The sequence below is a fragment of the Rhinatrema bivittatum genome, chromosome 4 (genome assembly GCF_901001135.1).
Source record: "Rhinatrema bivittatum chromosome 4, aRhiBiv1.1, whole genome shotgun sequence".
Taxonomy (NCBI): Eukaryota; Metazoa; Chordata; class Amphibia; order Gymnophiona; family Rhinatrematidae; genus Rhinatrema; species Rhinatrema bivittatum.
The window spans coordinates 106,932,572-106,958,697 of record NC_042618.1 but is presented as its reverse complement, the minus strand read 5'-3'; the positions used below and the strand labels follow the sequence as shown (position 1 = coordinate 106,958,697).

Genomic DNA, 26,126 nt, shown 5'->3' with positions numbered 1-26,126 from the left:
CATTATGGATCAATACACATTGCACTTGTCCACATGTATTTCATTTGCCATTTAGATGCCCAATCCCCCCAGTCACACAAGGTCCTCCTTGCCATTTCTCACAATCGGCTTACAATCTAACAATCTTGAATAATTTTGCTGTCATCTAAGAAACTGGATCACATTACTTTTCACCTCTTTTCCAGATCATTTTATAAATATATTAAAAAGCTGTGGACCCAGTACAGATTCCTGGGGCACACTGTTATTTACCCTTCTTCACTGAGAGAAATAATCATTCAGTCCTACTCTGTTTCTTATCCTTTAGCCAGTTACCAATCCACAATGGGACATTGCCTCCTATCCCATGACTTTAATTTCCTGATGAGTCTCATGAGGGATTTGTCAAACACTTCTGAAATCCAGATATACCGTATCAATCAACTTGTCAATGTTTGTTAATCCATTCAAAAAAATCTAACAAATTTGTAAACCCAGATTTTCCATTTCTAAATCCATGTGTGTCCTAATAATCTTCAAGCAAAAACTCAAAACCATGGCTTTTCACACAGGCTTACACCTAAAATCCTCACCTTATCTTCCTAATTTCTCTTGTCTCTACTCCCTCTCAAACTCCCTAGCTGTTGTTCCCATACCCCTATTCCTAAATATATTTCTCCCCTTTCTCTCCACCCATCCCTCTCCTCCCCCCCCTCCCTGTCCTTCCCCCCTTTACCATATTGCATTCTTAGAATTAATTTTTGCTGCTATTATTATCCCGATTATATCTTCCTAGACATATGATACAAGACATATCTCGTTTGTATCATGTTTTTGTATACTCGCTGTTTCTCTATTTATGTTATACTATATTATATTATGCTACCCTATACATTTATGTTATACTATATTATATTATACCTATAGTACCTGAATGTAATCTGCTTTGAAATGCTGAAAATGTGTGAAAAGCAGAATATAAAAAAAATCTAAATAAATCTAAAATAAATTATGCTTCTCTATACATTATTCATTCCCTTAATTATTATTTAAATACTCTGTAAATTTCTACATACCGATGTTCTGTGTATTATATCTTAACCTCCATATATTCTAACTCATTTATTGTCAAACGCCCTGGCGTATGTTCTTGTTCTATGTACACCGACGCGATATCTTCAGTGAGCGGCAGTATATAAAAACTAATAAATAAATAAATGTTGGCTCTGCCCCGTTCTGTGTCTATCCAGACGGCCAGTAATTTTGTTCTTCAGAATAGCTTCTATCATTTTGCCTGGCACTGACATCAGGCCCACAGGCCTATAGTGATCTTTTTAATAATGGGCACTGAGTACAAATTTCTAAAATGTATTTATGTGTTTGTGAGAGAGAGACACAGGGAGGCTGTGTTTGTGTATGTGAGCAAGAGTGAGTCTTTGTTTATGTGTGTGTGAGAAAGACATCAGTTTTGTGTGTGTATGAGAGACAAAGAGGCAAGAGTTGTGGATGGTTCTTCGTGCAAGTGGGAGGTTGTGTGTGTTTGTGTGAGAGGAAGGTTGTGTGTGAAATTTGAGGCTGCTGCCCTCCTTCCTCCTCCCTTCAGTCTCCCTGCCACCCACAAACTTACAAAAATATTTTTTTTTCATTCTCTCTGCACCTGCTCTCCCAGCGGGGTGGGGGGGGGGAGGAGGGGTGGCGGTTGGTCGGGAGGAAAGGTCAATGTCAGGAAACAGCAGCTGCTTCACTGAAGTGACGCCTGCCTCCCTCTCCATGAACTACAAAACGGAAAGGACCACACGGATTTCTTTCCATATCGATAACTTATTTGTATAATTATCCTAACAAAGGAAAATCACTCATGTATAAGTTGTAGGACATGGACAAAAATTGGCAGTGATATCAGGACAGCAGGTGGAGAATGTCTTTAACACTGAACAATTGTTATTTGTATAATCCCAGTACTCTACATACAGCAGAAAAACAGAAACTGCGAACTGTTGCCAAGGCCAGGTTTTTTCCTTGCTCACATGCCTATTTTTCTTTTCGGTCTGGCAGTTTTCTCCTGTTCCTTCGGGCTTCCAGCTCACTCAGAATCGGCCTATGTTGGGTATTGGCACCACGAGCCTTCACTCACAACGTCCGTGGCATTTTCCCCCTATTTTAACTTACTTTTCTCCAGTCATTGCAGTGACGGCCCTTGCACCAGGGCTCCTTCCAGAAACCCGAAATTCTGGGCCCTAAACCTGACCACTGGGTGTTAACGGTTGTGTAATGACTATGACTTCTTATCCCCAGAGGCTGTAAGCACCCATCCACAGCAAACCTGGAAACAAATGGCACAGACTTGCTGGAAATCACTACTCTTAATGCTGTTCAATTGCTAGAATCAGCCGCTTGCAAGAGACAAGGCTAGTAGCAAAGTTTATTTTTTTTCTTTCTTTTTTTACAAAGACACATAAACAGAAGGCATGGGGTAAGCTGCCCGGAGCAGCAGTTGCTACTACTGTCACCCTAAAAAACAAATTTGCTGGGCAGACTACATGGACCATTTTGGTTTTTATCTGCCATCATTTACCTGTATGTTGCTATGTAGCCCTAACCCTGGCTGTCCTGGGGTGCAGAGACTGAGCTAGAAATCAAACACGGGTCCTCTGCATGGCAGTGCACAGCAGTGCCTCTGAGCTACCTGGGCTGGCCCTTTGATTCCTGACGCACTTACTGTCTTACTCCATCTTAATAATTAGGCCTTAAAGAGGCATGATGTAAAGATCGGGGAGGGGGAAGGGGTGGGGATTGACCAGACCCACAGAGCACATGTGTGAAGGGCCTTGTGCTTTCAGCAAAATGTGACCATAGTAAGTATCTGCAACCGGTCATTAGAAACAGCCATGGGACCTGAAGGCTGGAGGGTGGCAAGTGGGATGGTCATTTTTAAAAAGGGCTCCTGGGTGATTCAGGAAACTCTAGGCTGGTGAGCCTGACGTTGGTACCAGGAAAAATTGTAGAAGCCATCCTTAAAAATAAAAATACTGACCATACAGACATGGTTTAATGAGGGAGAGTCAAAATGGTTTTTGCAAAGGGAAGTTTTGCCTTACCAATTTACTAGATTTTTTTTAGGGTATAAATAAACTTGCAGATAAAGATGAGTCGGTTGATATAGTGTTTTTGGATTTTCAGAAGGCATTTGACAAAGACCCTCATGAGAGATTCCTCAGGAAACTGGGAGGTCATGGTGATTGGCAGCAGTGTCCTACTGTGGATCGGTACTTGGATAAAAGACAGGAAACAGAGGGTAGGAGTAAATGCTCAGTTTTCCAAATGGAGAAAGTTCATTAGTGGAGTGCCCCAAGGGTCTGTGTTGGGACCTGTGCCATTTAGCATATTCATAAATGATCTGGAAAAGGGAACAGCGAGTGAGGTGACCACATTTGCAGATGACACAAAATTGTTTTGCATTGCTGATACAGCAGTGGATTGTGAGGAACTGCAGAAAGACCCACTGATACAATTTAATGTGGACAAGTGCAAAGGAATGTATGTAGGGAAAATAATCCCAACTAACGGTACATGATGTTGGATTCTGTGTTAGCAATCATCACCCAGGAAAAGTACTTCAGAATCCTTCTGGACAATACCTTGAAATTTTTGGCTCAGTGTGTGGAGGGAGTCAAAACGGCAAATAGAATGTTAGGAGTTATTTGCAAAGGAATAGAGAATAAAACCGAGAATATCATAATGCCTTTATATAGAGCCAAGGTCCAACCACATCTTGAGTATCGTATGCAGTTCTGGTTGTTCCATCTCAAAGAAGACATAGAAAAGGTACAGTGAAGGGCGACAAAAAATGAAAAAGGGGAAAGGCTAAACAGATTAAGGCTCTTTAGCTTGGAGAAGAGATGACTGAGAGAGGATATAATTGAGATTTATAAAATCACAAATGGGGTGGAATGTGTAAATAGGGAAATGTTATTTACCCTTTCAAACAACATTCCATGAAGCTAGTAACAGAATCTATTGTTTGCATAGCAGGGACTGGGATAGAAACTGTGGGTTTTGGAAAACTGGGCTGAATCTGGAAGCAGGCTTTGCCTCTTTAGATGAAAGTTTAAAATTTTGTTGGCTGGATTTTCTTATGTCTGGGTGCATTGTGGTTTTCAAGGGAGCTGGCTTGGTTGCAGCACAAATAGGAATGGATCTATCTGGAGGCATATACCCAGGGAAGCACTGACATTTCCACCAGGTTGGGTTAGGGGAGCGACACCCCAAACACTCAGTGTTGCACTGCGATGGAAGGGAGCGCTAGGGGGCACTCCCCAGTGCGGGACGAGGAGTGTGTACCCTTGCGGTGAGACAGGTCCTCGTCTGGGATGGAGTGAAGGAATCTGGAAAGCTCTGACCCTCCGCTGGACCTGCATGCTTTCATGAGGCCACCAACGCAATGGTGGTCTCTGAGTGGTCCTCCGACCACTCCAAGCCCTTTCGGACCTGCCACTGAGTAACAGCAAGAAGCGTCAGGCCGGATTGTGGTCAAGGCGGATGGAGACATCTGGCACTGGAGAGGCAAAGACTCTGACAAGTCGAAGACTTGGAATGGAAGTCAGATGAGACGAGGACTTGGAACAGAAGTCAGAATAGACGAGGACTTGGAACTGAAGACAAGGCTAAAACTCGGCATGGCGAAGAATCCGGGCAACTCTGTGCAGCAACCGTCTTGTACTGAGCTTTGTAGACCTGGTGGAACAGGTCAGAGAAGTTGGACTGAGGACGGTCCACAGAGAGTAGGATCTGGACCAGGACATCCGAGAACAAGACAAGCTAAAAACAAGTGAATAAAAGTCTGGAACTCACAAGAGAGCACTGGGCCTTCTACGACTCATGGACACTTGATGAAGAGCAGCTCAGCAAGGAGGACGGACAACGGCCCCTCGGAAGTCCAGGAACTGGAGGAAGGTGGATGGGCGAGCAAGGTCCCTCAGGCGCCCTCACAGCCCAGCCGGGCTGGTTGCAGACCACACTGTCCCTACATACCCTACACAGGCCAGCCGGCTGGTCCGGACCACGAGGGGAGCGGGGCCTGCCCAGGAAAGGGGAACATCTGGACATCTGAGACGGAGGGTGTCAGGACACGGAGGACATCTGGACCTCAAAGTCGGAGGACGTTGGGACACGGAGAACATCTGGACATCAGAGGCGAGGATGTGAGGACAGGAACATCAGGAGTCAGAACAGCAGGAACTGGAACGACAAGACAAGGGACATCAGTGAAGAGACCAGGAAAACAAATGAAGAGGGATCCCATGAAGAAGGAAGCAAGCAGGAGCGGAAGGTAGGAAGTCCACAGGAGGGGCTGGCTCCTAGGAGAACTAGCTCCTTGCGAAGGCAAAGCTAGACTGACCGAGGAGCCCTTTTGTAGGGCTAACCAAGGAGACGCCCGGGGAGGAGCTTGCATGTGGGGCCCAGGGCGGATCCAGCTGCGGGCCCTTTAAATCAGCAGAGAAGACGTGGCCCCACCCCTAGGGGGAGCTGGGCAGGATCCTGGACAGCGGCAGCTGTCGCTGTCTGCAGGAGCAGAGACTAGGCCCCGAGGCAGGCCTGCCGCGGGAGGCAGCATCCCTGCCACGGAAACGGAAGCTGGAGGCGGCTCTCCCCACATGGGAGAGAGCAGGCGCGCCGCGAGGCAGACAGGCCTCAGGACGGCCTCCGGGCCACAAGGGAGAGAGCTGTCGGTGGCTCCTGCCGCAACGGAGCTCGGCGGCAAGGCCCGCCATGAGAGGACCGTGTCAACGACCTCCGGGTCGCATGGAAGTACGGCGGCAAGGCCCGCCGTGCAGGAGCTTGAAAGTGGGCGGTCTCCTGACTGCGGAGATGGCATCTGCAGTGATGGTGGTGGCCTAGGCCGTGAGATAAGAGGCCTCCCATGACTCCGGCTGCGGGAGGAATTGCAACACTCAGGAAATAGCAGATCATATTCTGCTGGACATTTACCACACTTCCAAAAAGCTGGGATTTGAGATGAATTTTTATCGTCATGAAGAGGAATTCTTAGCTTGGGATCAGGTTGGAGTGCAGCACAGCTGCTACAAGTATTTGCAGACTAAGGGTTTGTAGTTCAATACTTTGAACAGTCCTAGAATTTAATGTTAGGAATATAGCATACAATGCACTCTTTGTTATATGAAGGATTCAAAATTTCGCAGGAAGGACAAACATAATAACGCACAGAATCAAAACTGGTTTGAGTTGCTGGAGCAACAACACCATTGTGAAAATAATTGGAATCTGTACCTGATTCTCCATGTTGACAAAGAGCCTTGCCCCCATCCCTGTGAATTATTTTTGGCCTCTTCATTCTGTCATTCTCTGAGGTCGGAGAACACCCCCTCAGGATCAGGGAGGACCACAGGGCTGGATTGGGGTTTATCTTCTGCCTAGCTTGCCCCTTCCCCTGCAGGCCTGAGTCCTTGGGATCTGGGGGCTGGTAAGGTTTGACTTCGGCTACAGACCATTATGGTGAAGGTAAGTCAGGCTGAATGAGGCAAGGCAGGCTGGACAAGGCGGAGCAGGCATAAGCAGGAACTGAGGTCAGGTGCATACTGGACATAGTGGCAGAGGAGGCCTGAATAGGCAACAAGGCAAGGCACAAGGTGTGAGGAGGCTGGGAGGCCACAAGGCAAGGAAAGGCGTAAGTAGGATACAGAGCAAGGAACAAGGTAAGAGCAGGTCTGGAGGCCACAAGGCAGGGAAAGGCCTGAGTAGGCCACAGAGCAAGGTACAAGATAAAAGCAGTCCTGGAGACCTCAAGGCAAGGAAAGGCCTGAGTAGGCCACAAAATGAGGCACAAGGTAAGAGTAGGCCTAGATGCCACAAGGCAAGGAACAAGGTAAACATGGCCAGGTCAGACAGCCAAGGATAACTCCATGAAAGGCATTGATGTACTGGACAGGCTGGCTTAAGTAGTACAGGAACTGCTGAATCAGGTGGTCAATGAGGAGGTGGCTCAGAGAGCTGGAACAGAGGCTCACTGGAGGCCTGCTGGTGGGGAGGTGTTATAGCATATAGAATCAAGGCACGTAAGGCTGCACAGCAGGCAAAACCATGACACTGGACTGGCCACTGTTGGATACATGATGCTGGGCATGATGGATCTTGGTCTAACTTAGCATGGCACTTTTTATATTCTAAGATTGATTTTGAATGGGCAATAGCACCTATACAGGATGGAAAACTGATAGCAAACATACGTTTGTGTATAGATATATTCCCACATTCACTAAACAAAATAAATATAGAGCTGGCCACCAGTTCCATTGAAAATAGTATTGCAGACACTAGTGGTAAGCCTGCATTATCTCTTTCAAGTCCATTTTCAATCTCTTTTGATAGTCCAAAATTTGTCCCCTGTAAAGATTTTTCTTATACAGATTTGTTCTTTATTATTATAGAAGAAATTCCACAATGTGAACTTTATTTTTCTTTAAAGAGGCCCGCCTGAAATAATGTCAGTATGGGTGACGTTTTTACAATCTAGGGTCCTGATTCACCATTCTGTGTCCATGGCAAAGAAGACTCAGTAAATCAGGCCTTTGATGAGACATTTCTGATGTAGGAGGTAGTCAGTGACTTAGATGTAGGCTGCACAGTTACACACCAGGTATCATTGCATGGCACTAGCAGTGCCACACAACTGTGTATCCCAAAATTTGAAATAGAAATCAGGTACAATAATTCCCCACCCCAAAGAGCTTACTAAGTGGATACCTTAGGCAACAAGAGATGAAGTGGCTTCTCCAAGGAATGTTAGTGGAGGGAATTATACCTGATTTATAATATTGTAAGCCGCTTTCAGCATCATTTGGAAAGGCAGGTTACCAATCCATGTTCTCACCCACCCCCATCCAAAAAGGCCCTTCGGCTTTCCTGCGTATCGGGTTTATTTTTCCTGATGTTTTCCTTTATAAATGTGAAAATACTCTGACCAAGAAGAAAGTCTTTCCAGGATACAATATGTCCATCCCTAGCGGAAATAAAGGTCAACATAAAGTTGTAGGTGATACATTTTATTGGACTATCATAGTACATTTGTGACGAGCTTTTGACAGATCTACTCCCTTCATCAGGTCAGGGCAGAATCAGCTAAGTATGATGATGTGTGATCATGCAAGTAAAATACAAGGGTGTGTGTTTGTTTTCTAAGCTGTAAAGTTTTAAAGTAAAAGACTGGAGGTGAGGAGTGTGATCATGCTTGCAGAGGGGATGAGAAGGTTGAGGGTAGACAGACAACAGAATTTGCAGCTACAGAAGAGCTGTATCTGGTAACTGGTAGGGAAACCAATGTCTTTATGAAGTGCCTACAGGTTTTGTTTGACCGTTAATTCTCCATAGCCAAGTAGTAAAACCTGTACTCAGAGCACTTTATTCATCAGAAACCATTCATAATGTAACATGAGGAAAAAGACCGGATGACTAAGAAAATCAGCAGTATACATTTACTTCCGGATGAGAATTTGAGTATCTAAACACATTTTTTTTTTTTATCATCTCACTGAATTTTTAGGAAGAAAAGATAAAAAAGTGACTTTTGCCTACAGCCCTAAGACCTGTGTGTTAACACTGGAAAAGCTGACATTAGGTGTCGGCGCTGACTGGAAGATCCATGTGGTTTAAGAAGAGCTGCAGGGCCTTCACTCAGGACAAGCTCTGCATCAGCGAAACAAAAGAAGTAATGCACATGTTACAGTTACGCATTTTTTCTTGATTCTAAATAGTTAGATGGGTATTGAGTAACTGCTGTTATAGGTGGGTTTAAGTGTAGAAACAGGTTACTTTTTTTGGCTTCAGATGTAAATTTATTCTGATTACCCTTTACATGTAATTGCCATACTCAATGGTTTTTCATTCTTGGCCCTATCTAATTGAAGGCTTATGTTTTTAAACTGTTTCCTTATTTTTCTTTTTTGTGCTTATTTTTCTTCATTTTGTCCTTTATTACTGTGATCAAGTGTCTGTTTCTATAATTTGGAAATTACAACTAAAAAGTAAAAAAATAAAAATAAAAAATAGTAATGCACTTATTTTAGCACTTACTGAATTCTATAAAAAACTGTCATTTGGGGGATCATTTTCAAAGAGTGCAAATTCTGCAGGTAATTTTTACTCACAGATTTTACACTAATTTTCAAAGTGAAATTCTGCATGATTTGCTTTGTAAGTTACCCTGGGAAAACTACCCGCACACATTTATACCTGGTAATATATGTTGGTAGACTTCCTAGCAAAATGAATGTGAAAACAGGATAATTTTTCATAGGAGTTACACATCTAAATATATTGTCGTAGCAATCTTCAAAAGACACTTACCTGTCTTACGTGCACTTAATGCAGGTAAAATCTATGGACAACTCAATGGCATACATTGTATCAATTTTCAAAAGCTCACTTACACAGGTAAAGTACATTTACACATGTAAACCCAGTTTTAAGCATGTAAATGCTTTTGAAAATCAGGCCCATACTTTTTAAATTAAAAATATATGAGTAAGTTTGAACCCCTCCCTATCCCTGCTCTGAGGAATGCTTCTCTGGATGTGGGTAAAAATAAATTTGATTTTTTAGCAGGCATGTAATGTTATAAAAACACATTTCCATGGGTAATGCAGTGCTTCCCTATGGAAACATCTTTTAAAATCACCCTCTGTCTTGTATTCATATTCATAAATTGTCTGACCTCGGATACAACAGCAGCTCTTTGTTTCCAAAGGATTTAGCAAGGTCATGAGGCAGAATCTCACAGTACATTGGATTATCACTCTCTCTGCTTCCATTGTCAAGGTGTGAATTCATTTTTGCCATATTCAGAAACTCTGAAGATCAGCCTGATATTCAAAGACTGCTGAGCAGCTGATCAAGGCACTTCTGTTTTGGGTACCCTAAAGTTTAGTGAAATTCCAAACAAAATTAGATGCCTACATTTTTTAAGAAGAGAATTCATGTAACTTAGAAACCTAAAAACTGAGATGCCTAATTTTCGGCCTTGTCTAAATGTAGGTGCTTAAGCGGGGCACTGAGCACTGAATATCAGTACTAAGTACCTAAATTTCATTCCCGGCCCGGATAATACCCTCTTTTTATGCCCCTAAATTTAGGTACCCAGCCCTAGTCAATCTTCAAAGAGGAAAATAATGCACTTAAATATTAAAGTAGACTAAGGAATAATCTAAAGAAAGGGTGATGGACGCATGGAACAACATCCCCATGGAAGTGGTGGAGATAAAGACCATATCAGGGATCGTGTGCCTGCAGGGTGCCGGAGCGCACAACTTTCTCCTGCTCCTTTGCAGGAGAAAAAAGTAAGTTAAAAAATGGGGGAGGCTAGGGATAGGGATAGGGGGCGAGTAGGATAGAGGAAGGGGAAGGGAGGCTAGGGTAGGGGGTTGGGAAGTTCCCTTAATTGGAGCAGACTGGGAGGGTACTGGGGAAGCCTGATGATGCATCGCTGCGCGAATTTGCAAAATTATACCCCCCTTGCGCATGCTGACTGGGATTTTATAACATGCATGTTATAAATCGTGCATCCATGTGTGCACGCCGGGTAGTGGTTGGCACATGGACGCACGCGCGTTCTTTTTAATATCTACTCCTAAGGGGATTAGCGCCTCCATAATGCGCGCTCCAACGTGGAGTGAAACCAATAGCGCTCATCACATGAAAATGCATATGAATGAGGCTTTTAGCTATTCACTCCGAATGCAAAAAAAAAAAAGTGTGTCTAAAAGATGCACATTTTTGCGCTCAGAAATTAACACCTGCCTGGAGCTCCTAAAAGTAATACAGAAAAGCAAAAAAAACTGCTTTTCTGTACATCATCCTCCTATTTGTTGCAACCCCTAATTTAAATATTGCATGGCAGCCTCAGGAGGGGTGCCTGGGGGTGCGTTAGGAAAGCGGGCGCTGAATGTCAGTGCATATTATTGCATCGGCCACCAAATTCGTAAATCTGCAGGCATATTTAGTGTGAAATCCCACAAATCTGCATTAATTCTGCCTTAATTTTACTCAGATTCACTGGAGAAGTTTTGATAAATTTCCCCAGTAAATCTGAGCAAAACCAAAAATCCCAGTGATCTCAAACCAGGCTGAAATTCACCTGGTTCGAGCTTGACCTTAAATTTTCCTCACATCTCTAATTATCAGTACAAATTGTTTCTTCTTTTTCATGGTCCTTATCAGTCTTCATACATAAAGCAAACAAGCAGATCTTAATAAAGAGTGATAAATCTTCCAGATGAGCAGCCATGTTGGTCTGTAGTGGCAAAAATGAACCAGAGGATGGTGGCACCTTATAGACTTAATAGGTTTATTGAAATATGAGCTTTCAAGGACAATAGTTCATTTTGTCAAATGCATCTGTCAAACTGGACTATTGTTCTTGAAAGATTATGTCTCAGTAAATCTATTATATTTATTTATTATTTTTATATACTGACATTTGATCTCAATTGAGATATCACACTGGTTTACATTCAGGTACTGTAGGTATTTCTCTATCCCCAGAGGGCTTACAATCTAAGTTTTGTACCTGAGGCAATGGAGGGTAAAGTGACTTGCCCAAGGTCACAAGGAGCGACAGCAGGACTTGAACCACTAGGCTATTCCTCCTCCCCTATAAAGATGCCACCAGCCTCTATGTTGTTTTTAGTTAAAGGTGGAAACAGTGACTTAAGATCAAATTCCAAGCAAAAATTTCATGGAGGGCTTATCTCCCAATGTCCACTTCCTGAGTCCTCTTGCTCTATCCCCACTACATGACCTCCTATCTCCTCCCCCCTCCATCATGTCCCCTTCCCGCATCTTCTCCCTTCTAACCTTACCCCCATGGTCCTGAGCCATCATGAAGCTCACATATCCTGCAGCAGCTCTGCCCCACTCATGAGTTTCATTGGTAACAGGAAATCCATGCGAAAGCGAGGTTGGAGCTGTTGTAGGGTCTGTGAGCTTGTGCTGGTCCACATGCCCTATGCTAATTTTTCTTCCTATTGCTGCCACCTGCAAAACCTCCACGGCCCTGATTTTGGCGCCCTCGGTCATGCTGACACTGTATGCAGGGGCACAGGTCACACACAGTCAGCTGTTCTGGGGCAGTGGGTCATCGGGCTTCCTTCTTTCTTGGGCCCTCACACTGTGAAGGTTGCTTGTACAGAAAGTATGCAACTGGGTGGAATGATGTCCAAGCAGCTCCAGCCTCTCTCTTGATCCTTTCTCTAAAGGTATGATCTAACTAGCAAGTTACTTGTATACTCAGGCAATATTATTTTTAATTAACTTTGCACTGGCTTCATAAAGGAAATATAATTTTTGAAAGCTGGTCACAAATATTTTAAGTTGGACTAATAAAAAGGTGCAGTATTTCTTCTGCTTTTTATTTCTTTATATAAGGCGACTACATTATTTAATATGGAGTCATTAAGAAATTGCATACCCTGGTTCCAAAATCCATGCTGGCTGTGGCAAAAATAATCTTAAAGGGATACTTATCAGGGTTGGGAAAATATCAGTCGGTATCTGTGTACATCCAGCAAAGAAATGTCCACTGAAGCAATAGGTGCGACCACAGCTCATCAGGAAGTAGATCACTTGGATAAACCAATCATATTGCTCAGAGCACCAATGTTTGATGATAATATTTTAGCATTTCCTGCTTGATGAGAAAATGGTAAAATATAAGTCACACGATCAGGAGATTTACTTGTAGGCAATAACAGATAGTCCTAATTGCTGATGAAAGGCTTTTTAAATAATCCTTGATGGATATCCCTCTTGAGGGAAATGGATGTCTATTTTATCTGCCTGGATCTTAAATTCAGAAGGAGAAGAACATAATACTCTCAATCCTAAAAGTGTCCAACTAGTACATTATTTCTGAGGAGTTTCAAATGACGACTGTCATAATGACATGAGCTGCTCCTCTCTATAGATTTTCTATAGATCAACTTGCTAAATCCAGGTCCTCGCTTTTAAATAAAAATATCTATGCAGATGAAAGTCAAACTTAAAATGTGTTTCTCTCATATACATCCAAGAAAAGGAGAGAGAATAGTCTTCCATGTCTGTCTAGACAATCGAAATAGAAATATAGGCTGTCTGATTTCAGTTTTATTTCATTTAGCGTGCACTACAATGTTTAGTGCCTGCTAAAGGAAACAAAAACAAATGCAAGAAACAAAATGTAATTTTGTTTTAGGGTTGTTTTTCCCTGCACACCCTATATTATTATTTTATTTATTTATTTATTTAGAACATGAGACTTGCCATACTGGGTCAGACCAAAGGATCATCAAGCCCAGTAGTCTGTTTCCTGTAGTGGCCAATCCAGATTACAAGTACCTGGCATAATCCCAAGTTTTGGGGAGTCAGTCCTCCGGCCAATCTGGGAGCCCTCTTGGACTACTGTTGGTGATGACCCCTGTGTGGAGAGGTAGCAGAAAGGTCTGCATGGGCAAACCTGTGTGGCTATCCTGACCACGGGCAGAAGTGTCTGGGAGGAACCAAAGAGCATTTCACCTGTACTGGCTGTCATTCCTGCAGGTTGAGCACTTGATGCAGATGGACAGCAGGACTTAGGCATTCCTCAGCCCATGGCAGAAGAGAGAGTCCAGCTCAGAGTGCAGGTCAGGGCAGGCGGAAAGCGGCAGGGTCCAAAAGGTGGTCCAAGGTCATGGCAGGCAGCAAGCAAGCAGAATTCAGAAGGCAATCTGAGGTTGGGGCAGGCAGCGGGCAAATGGAATCCAGAAGACAGACCAAGATCAAGGCAGGCAGTGAGCAAGCAGACGTCTGATCCAGAACCGGAATCGAAACCAGGAAGACAACCAAGAGGAGCCGACTGACAAAGGGCAGGTAGCCAGGAGCAGGAAAAGGCAAAACCACAAGGACTGGAACACAGAAACAGAGGCAGGAAGACAGAGGCAGAAGACACAAACTTGCAACATGCACCGAGGAGCAAGCTACTCAGGAGACCTGTTGCTAAGGCGCTGGCTGGTTGCAAGAAACTTCCTTATATACCCCTTGAGGATGTCACGTCATCATCCAGTGCCATCGGAAGTCCCGGCTGTGGGACCTATAAAGGCTGTCCAGGTTTACAGGAAGGTCTATCCTGGGGCCTTGGAACAGCATGCTGCCGGAGGCTTTGTTGGAGTTGCTTCAAATCAGAGGTGAGGGGCTTAGCACGGGTCTGCAGCGAACCACCTTCACTGCTGCAGCTAATCAATAGATTTCCCAAACAGCTGCGTGGCAGGAAACCCCCAAGGCCACATTCTCAGCTGACTGCTCCGCGCTGCTTTTATTCACAGCACAACCACACAGCTGAGTGCTGCCTTCTTACTGCTGCGGGGCCGGGAGGAGTCTTGGGAGCTTTGGGACACAATTTCTGCAGCGGCAGCAGCAGAAGAGCGATCCTTTCTTCTTCCCGCGTGCCTGGCAAACGTCACTTCCTCTTCCGGGGCCGCAGGGGAGGGAAGAAGAAAAGGCCATGTTGCTGGTGCTGGCTTCCTCGAACACTGCTGCCGTTCCTCTCTGGGTTTGGATGTGTCGATAGCCCAGGCAGGAACGGCAGCAGGGTTCATTGAAGAATTCTGTGCATCTTGCTGGGGTGAGGAGAGGGAGGGAAGAGCAGCGGGAGACCAGGATGTGTGCGACACACCTGCCGGTGCTTGGTGCCACACCAGTTGAGAACAGCTGAGTTATTTTATTTATTTATTTTATTTATTTAATGAGTTTTATATACCATCATTCAGAAACGTCAGAATAACGCCATCATAACGGTTTGCAAAATAAGGTTACAGGGATAAGGGGGGTTAAACAAGGGATGCAAAGAACAAACTGTTATTAAGCATAGGGGATAACATATGTAAGGATTTCGTTCAGTTTTTTTGTTTCATTTCTTATTTATGAAAACCTAGATGTGATGAATTTCATTTACTTATTCATGAGGTTGGATTGGAGGACGATGATATTGTGTTGTTCATTGGGTGAGTTGGTATGCTTTGTTGAACAACCACGTTTTTAACTCTTTTTTGAAGGTTTTTAGGTTTTCTTGAGTTCTGAGCTTAGTCGGTAGGGAGTTCCAAAGTTTTGGGTTACCAAGGGAGATTGCTCTTTTTTGGGTTGAGGTGAGTTGATTTGAGTGCGTTGGTGGTGTTTTTAGGAGTCCCTTATTTGCTGATCTAAGGTTTCTGCTTGGAGTATGTAGTTGTATGTAGGGGCTTAGCCAATTTTCTTGTTCTTCATATATAATTTTATGTAGGCTGGATAGGACTTTGTTTTCAATCCTGTATCTTATTGGTAGCCAATGAAGTGAAATAAGTGTTGGGGTGATGTGGTCATGCTTTTTTGCTCCTGTGAGGATTCTTGCAGCTGCGTTCTGCAGGATCTGAAGTGGGTGAATGGTGTTTAGAGGTAAGTTGAGAAGAAGAGAGTTGCTGTAGTCTATGTTGGAGAAAATTAGTAATTGGAGGTCTGATCTGAAGTCATTGTTGGAGAGAAAAGGTTTTAGATGACAGAGTGTAAGTAGTTTATGATAACCATCTTTGATTTTTGTTGATATATGCTTTCTGAATGAAAGTTCTCTGTCAATTATTACTCTGAAGTTGTGGGCATGGTTGATTGGAGATATGATCGAATTTTGGTTCATGAGGTTGAGCGGTGGTATTTGAGGAGAGTTGTTCTTTCTGTCTAGTTATATTAATTCAGTCTTGTCGAAGTTGAGGATGAGTTTTAGGTTGGCTAGTATTTCCTTTATGCTGTTTAGGTAATTGGCTGTTAATTTGTATGTTTCTTCTAGTGATTTTTTTATTGGGATTATTATTTGAATATCATCAGCATAGATGAAGTGGGCTAGATTCAGATTTGAAAGGAAGTGGCATAATGGGAGCAGATAGATGTTAAAGAGCGTCGCTGAAAGAGTGGATTCTTGGGGAACTCCAGTGTTTAGGTTGATTTTCTTTGAGAGGGAATCATTAAGAGTTAGAACATGCCTTGCAAATAAAGGAACTATCTCATTGATGTACGGGTTTGAAGGAGGTGACTTATAAAATCTACTACACAGCTTCTGAACTTTGAGCTCTGCGTGTACTCTGCTATGATATTCTGTATTGTTCTACAAGATGTCTTACTAACAAAGAATTTCTTTTTGCTGACTGTCAGTGTTCAATGCTTATTCCAGCAGTGGAAAGCACCTACAACAAGACTTCATGGCCCCTATCACTGTCTGCTGATAGAATTCTCCATCAAATGGAAAGTAATTCTGTGTCAAATCACATAAAAAGTGGAGCGGCCTCCTGAAACAGGTGAAGTTTTGCTCCAGGGTACATCTAACAACATGTACAGCCTGATCTTGAAGGATATTTGAGTATAAAAACTTAGGGGCGGACTTTAAAAGGGCCGCACGCGTAAATCCTTTTATTATTCACATTAGACATTAAGGGGCAGATTTTAAAACCTTGCGCGAGCGCGTACTTTTGTTCGCGCAGCAGGCGCGAACAAAAGTACGCTGAATTTTATAAGATACGCACGTAGCCGTGTATCTTATAAAATCCGGGGTCGGCGCGCACAAGGGGGTGCACATTTGTGCAACCTGCGCGCGCCGAGCCCAGTGCACGCTGCCTGTTCCCTCCGAGGCCGCTCCGATTTCGGAGCGGCCTCGGAGGGAACTTTCTTTCGCCCTCCCCCCACCTTCCCCTCCCTTCCCCTACCTAACCCACCCCCCTGGCCCTATCTAACCCCCCCCCCCCTTACCTTTGTCGGCAAAGTTACGCCTGCTTTCAGCAGGCGTAACTTTGCGCACGTCGCCGGCAGCCCCGCTCCGTCCTCCGGTCCCAGGGGCATGGTCCGGAGGCCTCGACCACGCCCCTGGGTCCGCCCCCGAAATGCCGGGGCATGCCCCCGGACACGCCCCCTCCCGCCCCTTTTCAAAAGCCCCGGGACTTACGTGCATCCCGGGGCTTTACGCGCGCCGGCGGCCTATGCAAAATAGGCGCGCCAGCGCGCGAGAGCCCTGCGCGCGTAAATCCTTCAAAGGTAAGGGGGGGGTTAGATAGGGCCGGGGGGGTGGGTTAGGTAGGGGAAGGGAGGGGAAGGTGGGGGGAGGGCGAAAGAAAGTTCCCTCCGAGGCCGCTCCGAAATCGGAGCGGCCTCGGAGGGAACAGGCAGCGTGCACTGGGCTCGGCGCGCGCAGGTTGCACAAATGTGCACCCCCTTGTGCGCGCCGACCCCGGATTTTATAAGATACATGGCTACGTGCGTATCTTATAAAATTCAGCGTACTTTTGTTCGCGCCTGCTGCGCGAACAAAAGTACGCGCTCGCGCAAGGTTTTAAAATCTGCCCCTTAATGTCTAATGTGAATAATAAAAAAAACTCCTCTTGTTTAGTCAGAGGCAAACTGAAAAGAAACGTAAGGAGGGATAAAAATAGCTTGGGAAAAAAGTGAAATTCCCTCAAAAGTTTCATACTACGTATACCGGAGAATTCTAGCTTCCCAGAGAGCTCAGGTTCTCCAAGAAATTCTTGCTAGACCTCAGCAGAGATTAGAGGGTACTAGGAGATGAAGCCCCAGAAATATCAGGTAAATATATTGTAATTTGGGCCCAAACTATGACAGCTCCATAGTCATCTACCTTATAAATGGGCTCTGACCGACGGCCCGCAAATGCGCAGTAGAGAGCAGCTCTACCGCGCATGTGCGGGCGAGCACGTCGGTCAGAGAGGAGCGTCAGCTCTTAAAAAACATGGCGGCGGCGAGGTGAAGTATTGGCGGCGGCGGCGGCAGCGGTAGCGGAGAAGTATTGGCGGCGGCGGCAGCGGCGAAGTATCGGCGGCGGCGAAAAGAAGTATCGGCGACGAGGAGCGGCGGAGAGGGAGGGAGTAGGAGGGGGGGAGGTGAGAGAGAGTGGGGGGGAGGTGAGAGAGAGTGGGGGGGAGGTGAGAGAGAGAGTGGGAGGGAGGGAAGGAGGGGGGAGAGTAGAGGGAGTGGGGGGGAGGGGATGAGAGTGAGTGGGGGGGAGGGGGTGAGAGTGAGTGGGGGGGAGGGACATTTTTTTTTTTTTTGCGGAGGTGAGAGTGAGTGGGGGGGAAGGAGGAGGTGAGAGTGAGTGGGGGGAGGGAAGGAAAGAGGTGAGAGTGAGTGGGGGAGGTGAGAGAGAGTGGGGGAAGGGAGGAGGTGAGAGAGTGGGGGAAGGGAGGGAGGAAAGGAAATGGAGAGGGAAGGGGAGAATGAGGGGGAGGAGAGGGAAGGGGGAGAATGAGGGGGAGGGGAGAGACAGAGGGATGTGAGTAAGTGGAAAGGGTAAGAAAGTTGTGGAGGAGGGCTGCGGGAGAGGGAAGGGGTTGTGGATGAGCTGAGAGGGGATTGGAGGAGATGAGAGTGAGGGATGGGATTGAAAGAGGGTGGGGAGTGACTGAGAGTGAGGGGAGGGAGGCAGTGGGAGGCAGAGGGTGAGTAAGACTGAGGGGTGAGAAGGGGGTGAGTGACTTGAGGGGAAGGGGGAATGAGGGAGAAAAAGTGTAGAAAGGTGCTGTGTTCGAAAATGGACCGAAAACAAAAATGTAATGTAGCCCGTTGTGACGGGCTTAACGGCTTGTAGCTTATAAGAGAAGACTGACATGTCTTCATAGGATGCTAATCTTTCTTATGTTACTGCAAGAAGTTGAGACTAAACCAGTTAAAAAAGTTATACTTCCCATTATGTTTTATGAGACGGAAAAAGTTTGTAAAAGATCCAATCTTCAGCTACTGCAATGCATACCAGAGAGGTAAAATACATAGTTTTAGCAGCAACTGAATATTTTGTGTACTATTGCTGAACACCACTTATAATTTAATATACTTTAAAAAATGTATTTTGTATTTAAAAATCCTGTAAATGCAAATAAGAGTTGATGGCAATTTCTACTTCAAATATTGTTTCTTTCACGGTGCAAATAATGTAGAAGAACTTGGGAAACATGGTACAAGGATAAGACTGGCTATTCTAAAGCACCCCAATAATATACTGCAAGACAAGTCACTTGTTACGGAGCTAATTTTCAAGTATGATAAATGTAACATACTATCATAGGAATTTTCAAAAGCCCACTTACTCCAGTAAAGTGCGTTCACTCAAGTAAAATCCAGTTTTATTTGAGTAAATGCTTTTTAAAATCCAGCTCATACTGTATATGCACAAATAAACTTTTACTGACTTCCAGGTCATCATGTAAAACTAATTTATCATGCGTGAGAATTTCAGTTCCCTGTAGGATGACTATAATGTGGTCATGAGTTATGACAGGGTTGCCAAAGGAATTAGTGGGCTTAGAGAAGCTGCCAGCATAAAATTTCTGAGGGCAGCTGGCATGCCAAAAGATTTCCCATCCTATACAAGTACTATAAACATTACTTAAAGAGTGAAAGCATTGCACAATTTAGAAAGGGCAAAGATATCATTTAGTGACTATTTAAAATCTGAAAGGACTATCTCAAAACTTCAAGACTGCACTCTTTAATCCCCATAAAACTAAGAATACAAAAGTATAATACAGAATCTGTAACTAACAGCTTAAGAGGGATTACATAGAATGGGTACTGTTTTAGCAATTATTTTTAGTAGTTGTTTCAAACTAAATAGAGTAGTTCTCCATTGAGAGATGCAGCTACAGATGGCCAACTGATCACATCATCCCACGGACAAGTTGAGTGGATCAGAAGAGGCCATTCTGGATATTAGTTCCTCAGAGTTACTCTAACTCAGGTAGACATGTCCAAGCTCCGCTGAAATTTCATCCCATCACATAATCTACCTGTGGTCTAGGGATGGAAGATTTGGTGGTACTTTGGTGGGTTATCTTGTCTTGGTGCTTGCGTATTTGGGATATGTTGCAGCTGAAAATAGGCTTAATTCCTGTGCCTGGGGATAGCCAGCTAACAGTTTCCCTTGGCCTGACCCTGTCCTCTAACTATATTTAGCAGCTGTACTGGGTGAAATTTTCATCCAACAGATTGAGCTGTTCCTCAGCTGGCTAGATCCATCTGAATATCAGCCCATTAGTGAACAATCATATGCAGTGTTGCACAAGACTGGATGTTTTATTTTCCATAACAGTTTTATTTATTAATCAAACATAGATTCTTATTATTATTATTTTTACCAATATTTAGTCAAGATTTGTTTCATTAAAGAGTATTCAACCTACAGACTTTGTACCAATTTTCCAAGTGAAAGTTACAGTATGTTCGGACTTTGACTTTGAAGCTTGTACACATCAGGACTGGTGTGTCCACTAGGCAAACTAGGCGGTCACCTAGGGTGCTATTAGGGGGCGGCAAACAGCAGCAGTGTCTCCTGCTGGTAAGAGCCCAAGACATAATGTCGGGCAACCTGCCAAACATAGAAAATCATTCACGGTATCTTGAGTTCCCCTCTCCATTCCAATCCAAGACTGGAAACTACTGGCATGAGTAGATAGCCAAGAACTTAGCCCAGGGCTTCCCAAACTGTCCTGATGACCACACAGCCTGTTTTCAGGATATCCACAATGAATATGCATGAGGCAAACCTTTTGCAACAATATCCTGAAAATCCACAGCCCTGGCCTACAACAACCAATCAACCAACCAACCATTTCGAAGAAAAAAGAAAAATCCCCAGCTTGAAAAACCCATCCTTAAATTCCAAAAAAAGTAAAACAAAAAAACAAAAAAACCCAACAAACTAATTGTGACATGAAGCCATGCTTTATGGTGTTAAATTTTGTGTGTTTGGACAGGACATTCACTGAATAGAAACGGCTGTTGTTTTTGTGCACTGTGCATCAAAACCATGTGCGTGTTTATGTTTGCCAAAGTTAGATCGATTTGAGTGTCATTTCTTTTTCATGCCTGGGGATAAGTTTTAGATGTACTTAGTTGTAGCAATTTCCTGTTTCTCAATGTCTGATCTCACATTCTTGCCTTTTTGATTCCAGAGGCCAAGGATTACTGTATTAAACTCGCCCAGCAGTTTGCTTGGCTTAGTTGTCCAGCAAAGGAGATACTCTTGCACTAAAGATGTAAAAAATGAACAAGAAGAGAAAGCGTGGGAGGAGAGGGGAGTCATTTTAGTGCTTAAAGTTTCTTTTGTGTCCATTCCATGCATGCATGAATTCTGCTACTGTTTTGCTCCTGGAAGTTTGTTACAGGTGTCCAACACCCTTTCAGTGAAAAAGTATTTTATCACATGCCTTTTGAGCTTCTCATCCTTCAGCTTCATACCCCTTGTCTTTGAACTTATCGTTCTATGGAAAATACTTCCTTCTGGTACCTTATTGAGACCTGCTAGATATTTGAATGTATCCCTTCCAGAGTATAGCTCCTTCGTTTTCTCTGTGTATGGCTTCTAGTGCAGTCCAAGAATCATTTTGGTGGCCCTCCCTTCAATTGCCTATATCAGTTGTCAATGCTCTTTTGGAGACGTAGTCTCCAGACTTGAACACAGTTCTCACCAGAGACCCATAGAAAGGTGATATTACTTCCTGCTTTCTGCTAGTGATAGCTCTCTTTCGGGCCGATACAGTAAAGTCCGTGGGAGAGCGGGCGAATGCCCGTTCTCCCGGCGCGTGCACAGACCACTCTCCTGTGCGTGCGATTCAGTATTGAAATTAGGCCCGACGGTAAAAAGAGGTAAAAAGAGGCACTAGGGACACTAGCACATCCCTAGCGCCTCTTTTTGGACAGGAGCGGCGGCTGTCAGCGGGTTTGACAGCCGACACTCAATCTTGCCGGCGTCGGTTCTCGAGCCCGCTGACAGCCATGGGTTTGGAAACCGGATGCCGCCAAATTGAGCATCCGGTTTTCAATACGCGAGCCGCGGGCCGACTTCAAAAAAAAATTTTTTTTTTTAACTTTTTGTAACTTTTGGGACCTCCGACTTAATATCGCCATGATATTAAGTCGGAGGGTGCACAGAAAAGCAGTTTTTACTGCTTTTCTGTGCACTTTCCCGGTGCCCGGAGAAATTAGCTCCTACCTGTGCGGCTTGGCTGCACATTTTCCTTTCTGAATTGCGTGGGAATACCTAATAGGGCTATCAACATGCATTTGCATGTTGCGGGCGCTATTAGGTTCGGGGGGGTTGGACGCGCGTTTTCGACCCCTTACTGAATAAGGGGTAATGCTAGCACGTCGAAAACGCGCGTCCAATCACGGGTGAACAGTGCACTCTGCCGGAGCGCACTGTACTGTATCAGCCTGTTTATGTACTCAAGTACACACTATTCACTTTCCTAACCACTGTGTCACACTGACTGGATAACTTGAGGTCCTCAGAGCTGATGACCCCCCCCCCCCCCGAGATCTTTTTCCTATTTGATGATTGCTAGTTCTACGCTTCTATAAATGTATTTGCTCTTAATTTAGCATTTTCTAGCTTAAAGCATAATTGTCATACCTTTGATCATTTTTCCAAATTTTTAAAAAATCATCTTTCATCTAAATTACCTCCTCTGACGTGTCTATAGTGTTGCCAGTTTTCATATTGTCTGCAAACAGGCACACTTTCCTTTCTAATCCTTCCCCAATGTCATTTATAAAGAGAGCTTGATCTAGCAATGATCCCTTCCCCAGTGTGATCTCTATTGGCTATCACTTTCTGAGCCAATTTCTCACCTAGTTTATAATTTTTATAACAGCTTGCACACTGGCTAGCTTGCTCACCACTCTTCTGTATGGAACACTGTCAAAGACTTTATTGATATTCAGAGAGAACCCATCTACTACATAGAAACATAGAAACATAGAAATGACGGCAGAAGAAGACCAAACGGCCCATCCAGTCTGCCCAGCAAGCCTCACACATTTTTTCTCTCATACTTATCTGTTTCTCTTAGCTCTTGGTTCTATTTCCCTTCCACCCCAACCATTAATGTAGAGAGCAGTGATGGAGCTGTATCCAAGTGAAATATCTAGCTAAATTAGTTAGGGGTAGTAGGGGTAGTAACCGCCGCAATAAGCAAGCTACACCCATGCTTATTTGTTTTACCCAGACTATGTTATACAGCCCTTATTGGTTGTTTTTCTTCTCCCCTGCCGTTGAAGCAGAGAACTATGCTGGAAATGCATGATGTATCAGTCTTTCTCCCATGCCGATGAAGCAGAGAGCCATGCTGGATATGCATCGAAAGTGAAGTATCAGGCACATTTGGTTTGGGGTAGTAACCGCCGTAACAAGCCAGCTACTCCCCGCTTTGTGAGTGCGAACCCTTTTTTCTTCTCCCCTGCCGTTGAAGCAGAGAGCTCTGTTGGATGTGTGAAGTATCAGTTTTTCTTCTGCCCTGCCGTTGAAGCAGAGAACTATGCTGGATATGCATTGAAAGTGAAGTATCAGGCTTATTTGGTTTGGGGTAGTAACCGCCGTAACAAGCCAGCTACTCCCCTCTTTGTGAGTGCAAATCCTTTTTTCCATATTTCCTCTTGCTGTTGAAGCTTAGAATGATGTTGGAGTCACAGTAACCATGTGTATGTTTATTGAATAAGGGTATTGTCTCCAGGCAGTAGCCATCATTCTGGCAAGTCCCCCACTCTGTGACGGAGAGTACCGACAATTCCTTCACTCTACCTTAAGGAGTCCGGTTCAGGCCTTCTTAAGGCAGAACACAGCAAGGGATTCTGGGTGAAGGGAGGTTCCCTTCACTTTACTATAAGAACCCAGGCTTAGAGAACTTGAGAGGCCCTGGGAAGCTCAGAAAGTTTTACCATATGCAAGGAGCGGTTATGTCTAAGGTTTCTGATTGACATAAAGGTAAAAAAAAACAAAACCCTGCTCTATTAAGATTGTGAATTACCTGGAGTTAAGGAAAGTACTGCTTCTTCTGACTTTATTTGGGTACTACCAGAAGCTAAGATGAGCTGCACTGCTTGTTATGAGTTTGGAACTTTTATTCACTGTAAATAAAGCGCACAGAATGGTAACAGCCAGAGTCTGCAACCTGATTCTGGCTGTTATCAAGTTGCTCTCGCCAAGTTACCACACACTCTTTTCATCTACTACTTTGGTCACTTTATCAAAGCGAATCAAATTTGTTTGGAAAGATTTTCCCCTTGTGAAACTATGTTGCCTATGATTCTGTAACCCACTATCTTCAAGGTCCCGCATGTGGACCATTCCTTTAGCTCCTTCAATGTTCTGGGATTTAACCTATTTGGTCCCCTAGCCTTATTTATTTTAATTTGTGCCAACACATGGAATAATACTTCCTTATAAATGGCAATATTTTCATTCCATATAGCCCTTATGTCCTTGACTTTTGCCTTTGGTTGCTCATCCTCTCCTTCTTGTGTCAAAAACAAGTAAAAACTGTTTAAGATTCTGCTTTTTGGTTTACATTCAGGTACTTCTCTATCCCCAGAGAGCTTAAAATCTATGGTGGTACCTGGGGGTAAAGTAACTTGTCTAAGGTTACAAGGAGCAGCAGTGGGATCTGAACCCTAGTTTCCTAGGTTTAAACCCCAATGCTTTAACCATTAGGCTACTCCTTCACTTCTAAGGTAGCTCCTTATTTCTACTCATCCTCTTCACTAAGCCTGTCTTTCCATTTTATTTTTACTAATGGATCTGAAATTTCATTTTGAGTTTTTCAGAATCCTGGCACATATACCATCCGGTCCAGGTGATTTGTCAATCTGGCCTACTACATCTTCCAGGTTCACTCTGATTTGGTTCAGTTCTTCCGAATCATCACCCTCGGAAACCATCTCTGGAACTGGTATCTCCCCAACAGCCTTATTGGTAAACACAAAATCATTCATTTAGTCTTTCCACAGCAGCCTTTTCTTCCCTAAGAGTCCCTTTAACCCCTCGATCATCTAATATTCCAACTGACTCCCTCACAGGTTTTCTGCTTCGGATATGTTTTTAAAAGTTTTTATTATGAATTTTTGCTTTTATGGCCAACTTCATTTCAAATTCTCTCTTAGCCTGTCTTATCAATGTTTTATATTTAACTTGACAATGCTTATGGTTTTTCCTATTTTCTTCAGATGGATCCTTCTTCCAATTTTTGAAGGACATTTGGCTAAAATAGTCTCTTTCACCTCACCTTTTAACCATGCCACTAATTGTTTGGCCTTCTGTCCATCTTTCTTAATGCATAGAATACATCTGGACTGCATTTCTAAGATGGTATTTTTAAACAATGTCCACGCATATTATACACTCTTAACTTTTGCAGCTGCACCTTTCAGTTGTTTTCTAAATATTTTCCTCATTTTATCAAAGTTTATGTGGTACTTGAGTGGTCAATAACTTGGACATGATCAGAGGAGTCACAGTCAGACTCTGCTGTAACTTTGGTGCATTTATTTATAGTGCCACACTTAACACAATCAGGATTGGTAAACACAGTTGCAAACACAAAGAGTACTCTCTAGTCTCAACTAACCAGGCACTTCCCAGAAGACTTCCCACCTTCACAGTATCCCTTAGGCACTTCCCAGAAGTCTGACCACCCTCTCCCAGAAAGAGATCTGGAGCTCCCTCTCTCAGACAGAACCTGGAGCTCCTGATCCTAGATCTATGGGGCCTATCATCTCCCTGCTGGCTCAGCAATTTATCCTCCCCTGTGCTGGGCACACCCTCCAAGCACCTCCTGCTTGGCAGGGTCCTGCTCATAGACATTCTCCTTTTAGGGGATTTAAATGGGATCAGGCTTCCAACCTGATGTTTAAGGCTGATTTACATGTATACCTCGAGGTTTCTAAAATAGCATGTACTCACGTATATGGTATTTTACATTCGTAACTGCTAATTTTATGTGCGCAACTTTTGAAAACTCATCTTTTCTTATTCTAGCATTTTGGGTTTTGCACTAAAAGCCTGACAAGAAATATGAGGAATCATGTATGTCAAGGAGCTCTTCCAGGAGGGAATTCCAGAAGGCAGGTTCTGATCCCAAAGTGAATCTGTTGTGGGTGTCTGTTCTTTTGATTTCTTTTGATGACAGAATTGACATTGAGGATCTGACTGAGGATCTTAGTGGTTTAGAGGGCATGAATACAGAGAGTCTTTCATTCAAATAGATAGGTCTTTCTCCTTATAGAGCATTACACATCAATGTCAATGTTTAAATTTTATTCTGTATGGTATT

The 26,126-nt window shown here is 44.0% G+C and overlaps 1 protein-coding gene across 1 annotated transcript in view; it reads left to right on the top strand.

Moving 5' to 3' along the window:
- The window catches only part of GANC (glucosidase alpha, neutral C), a 122,527-nt gene extending 113,834 nt beyond the window's left edge, over positions 1 to 8,693 (top strand). Inside the window, 1 exon segment of the mRNA XM_029598630.1 lies at positions 8,537 to 8,693. Coding sequence (XP_029454490.1) covers positions 8,537 to 8,646 — 110 coding nt within the window. The 3' untranslated portion in view covers positions 8,647 to 8,693.
- Positions 8,694 to 26,126: the final 17,433 nt, after the last annotated feature.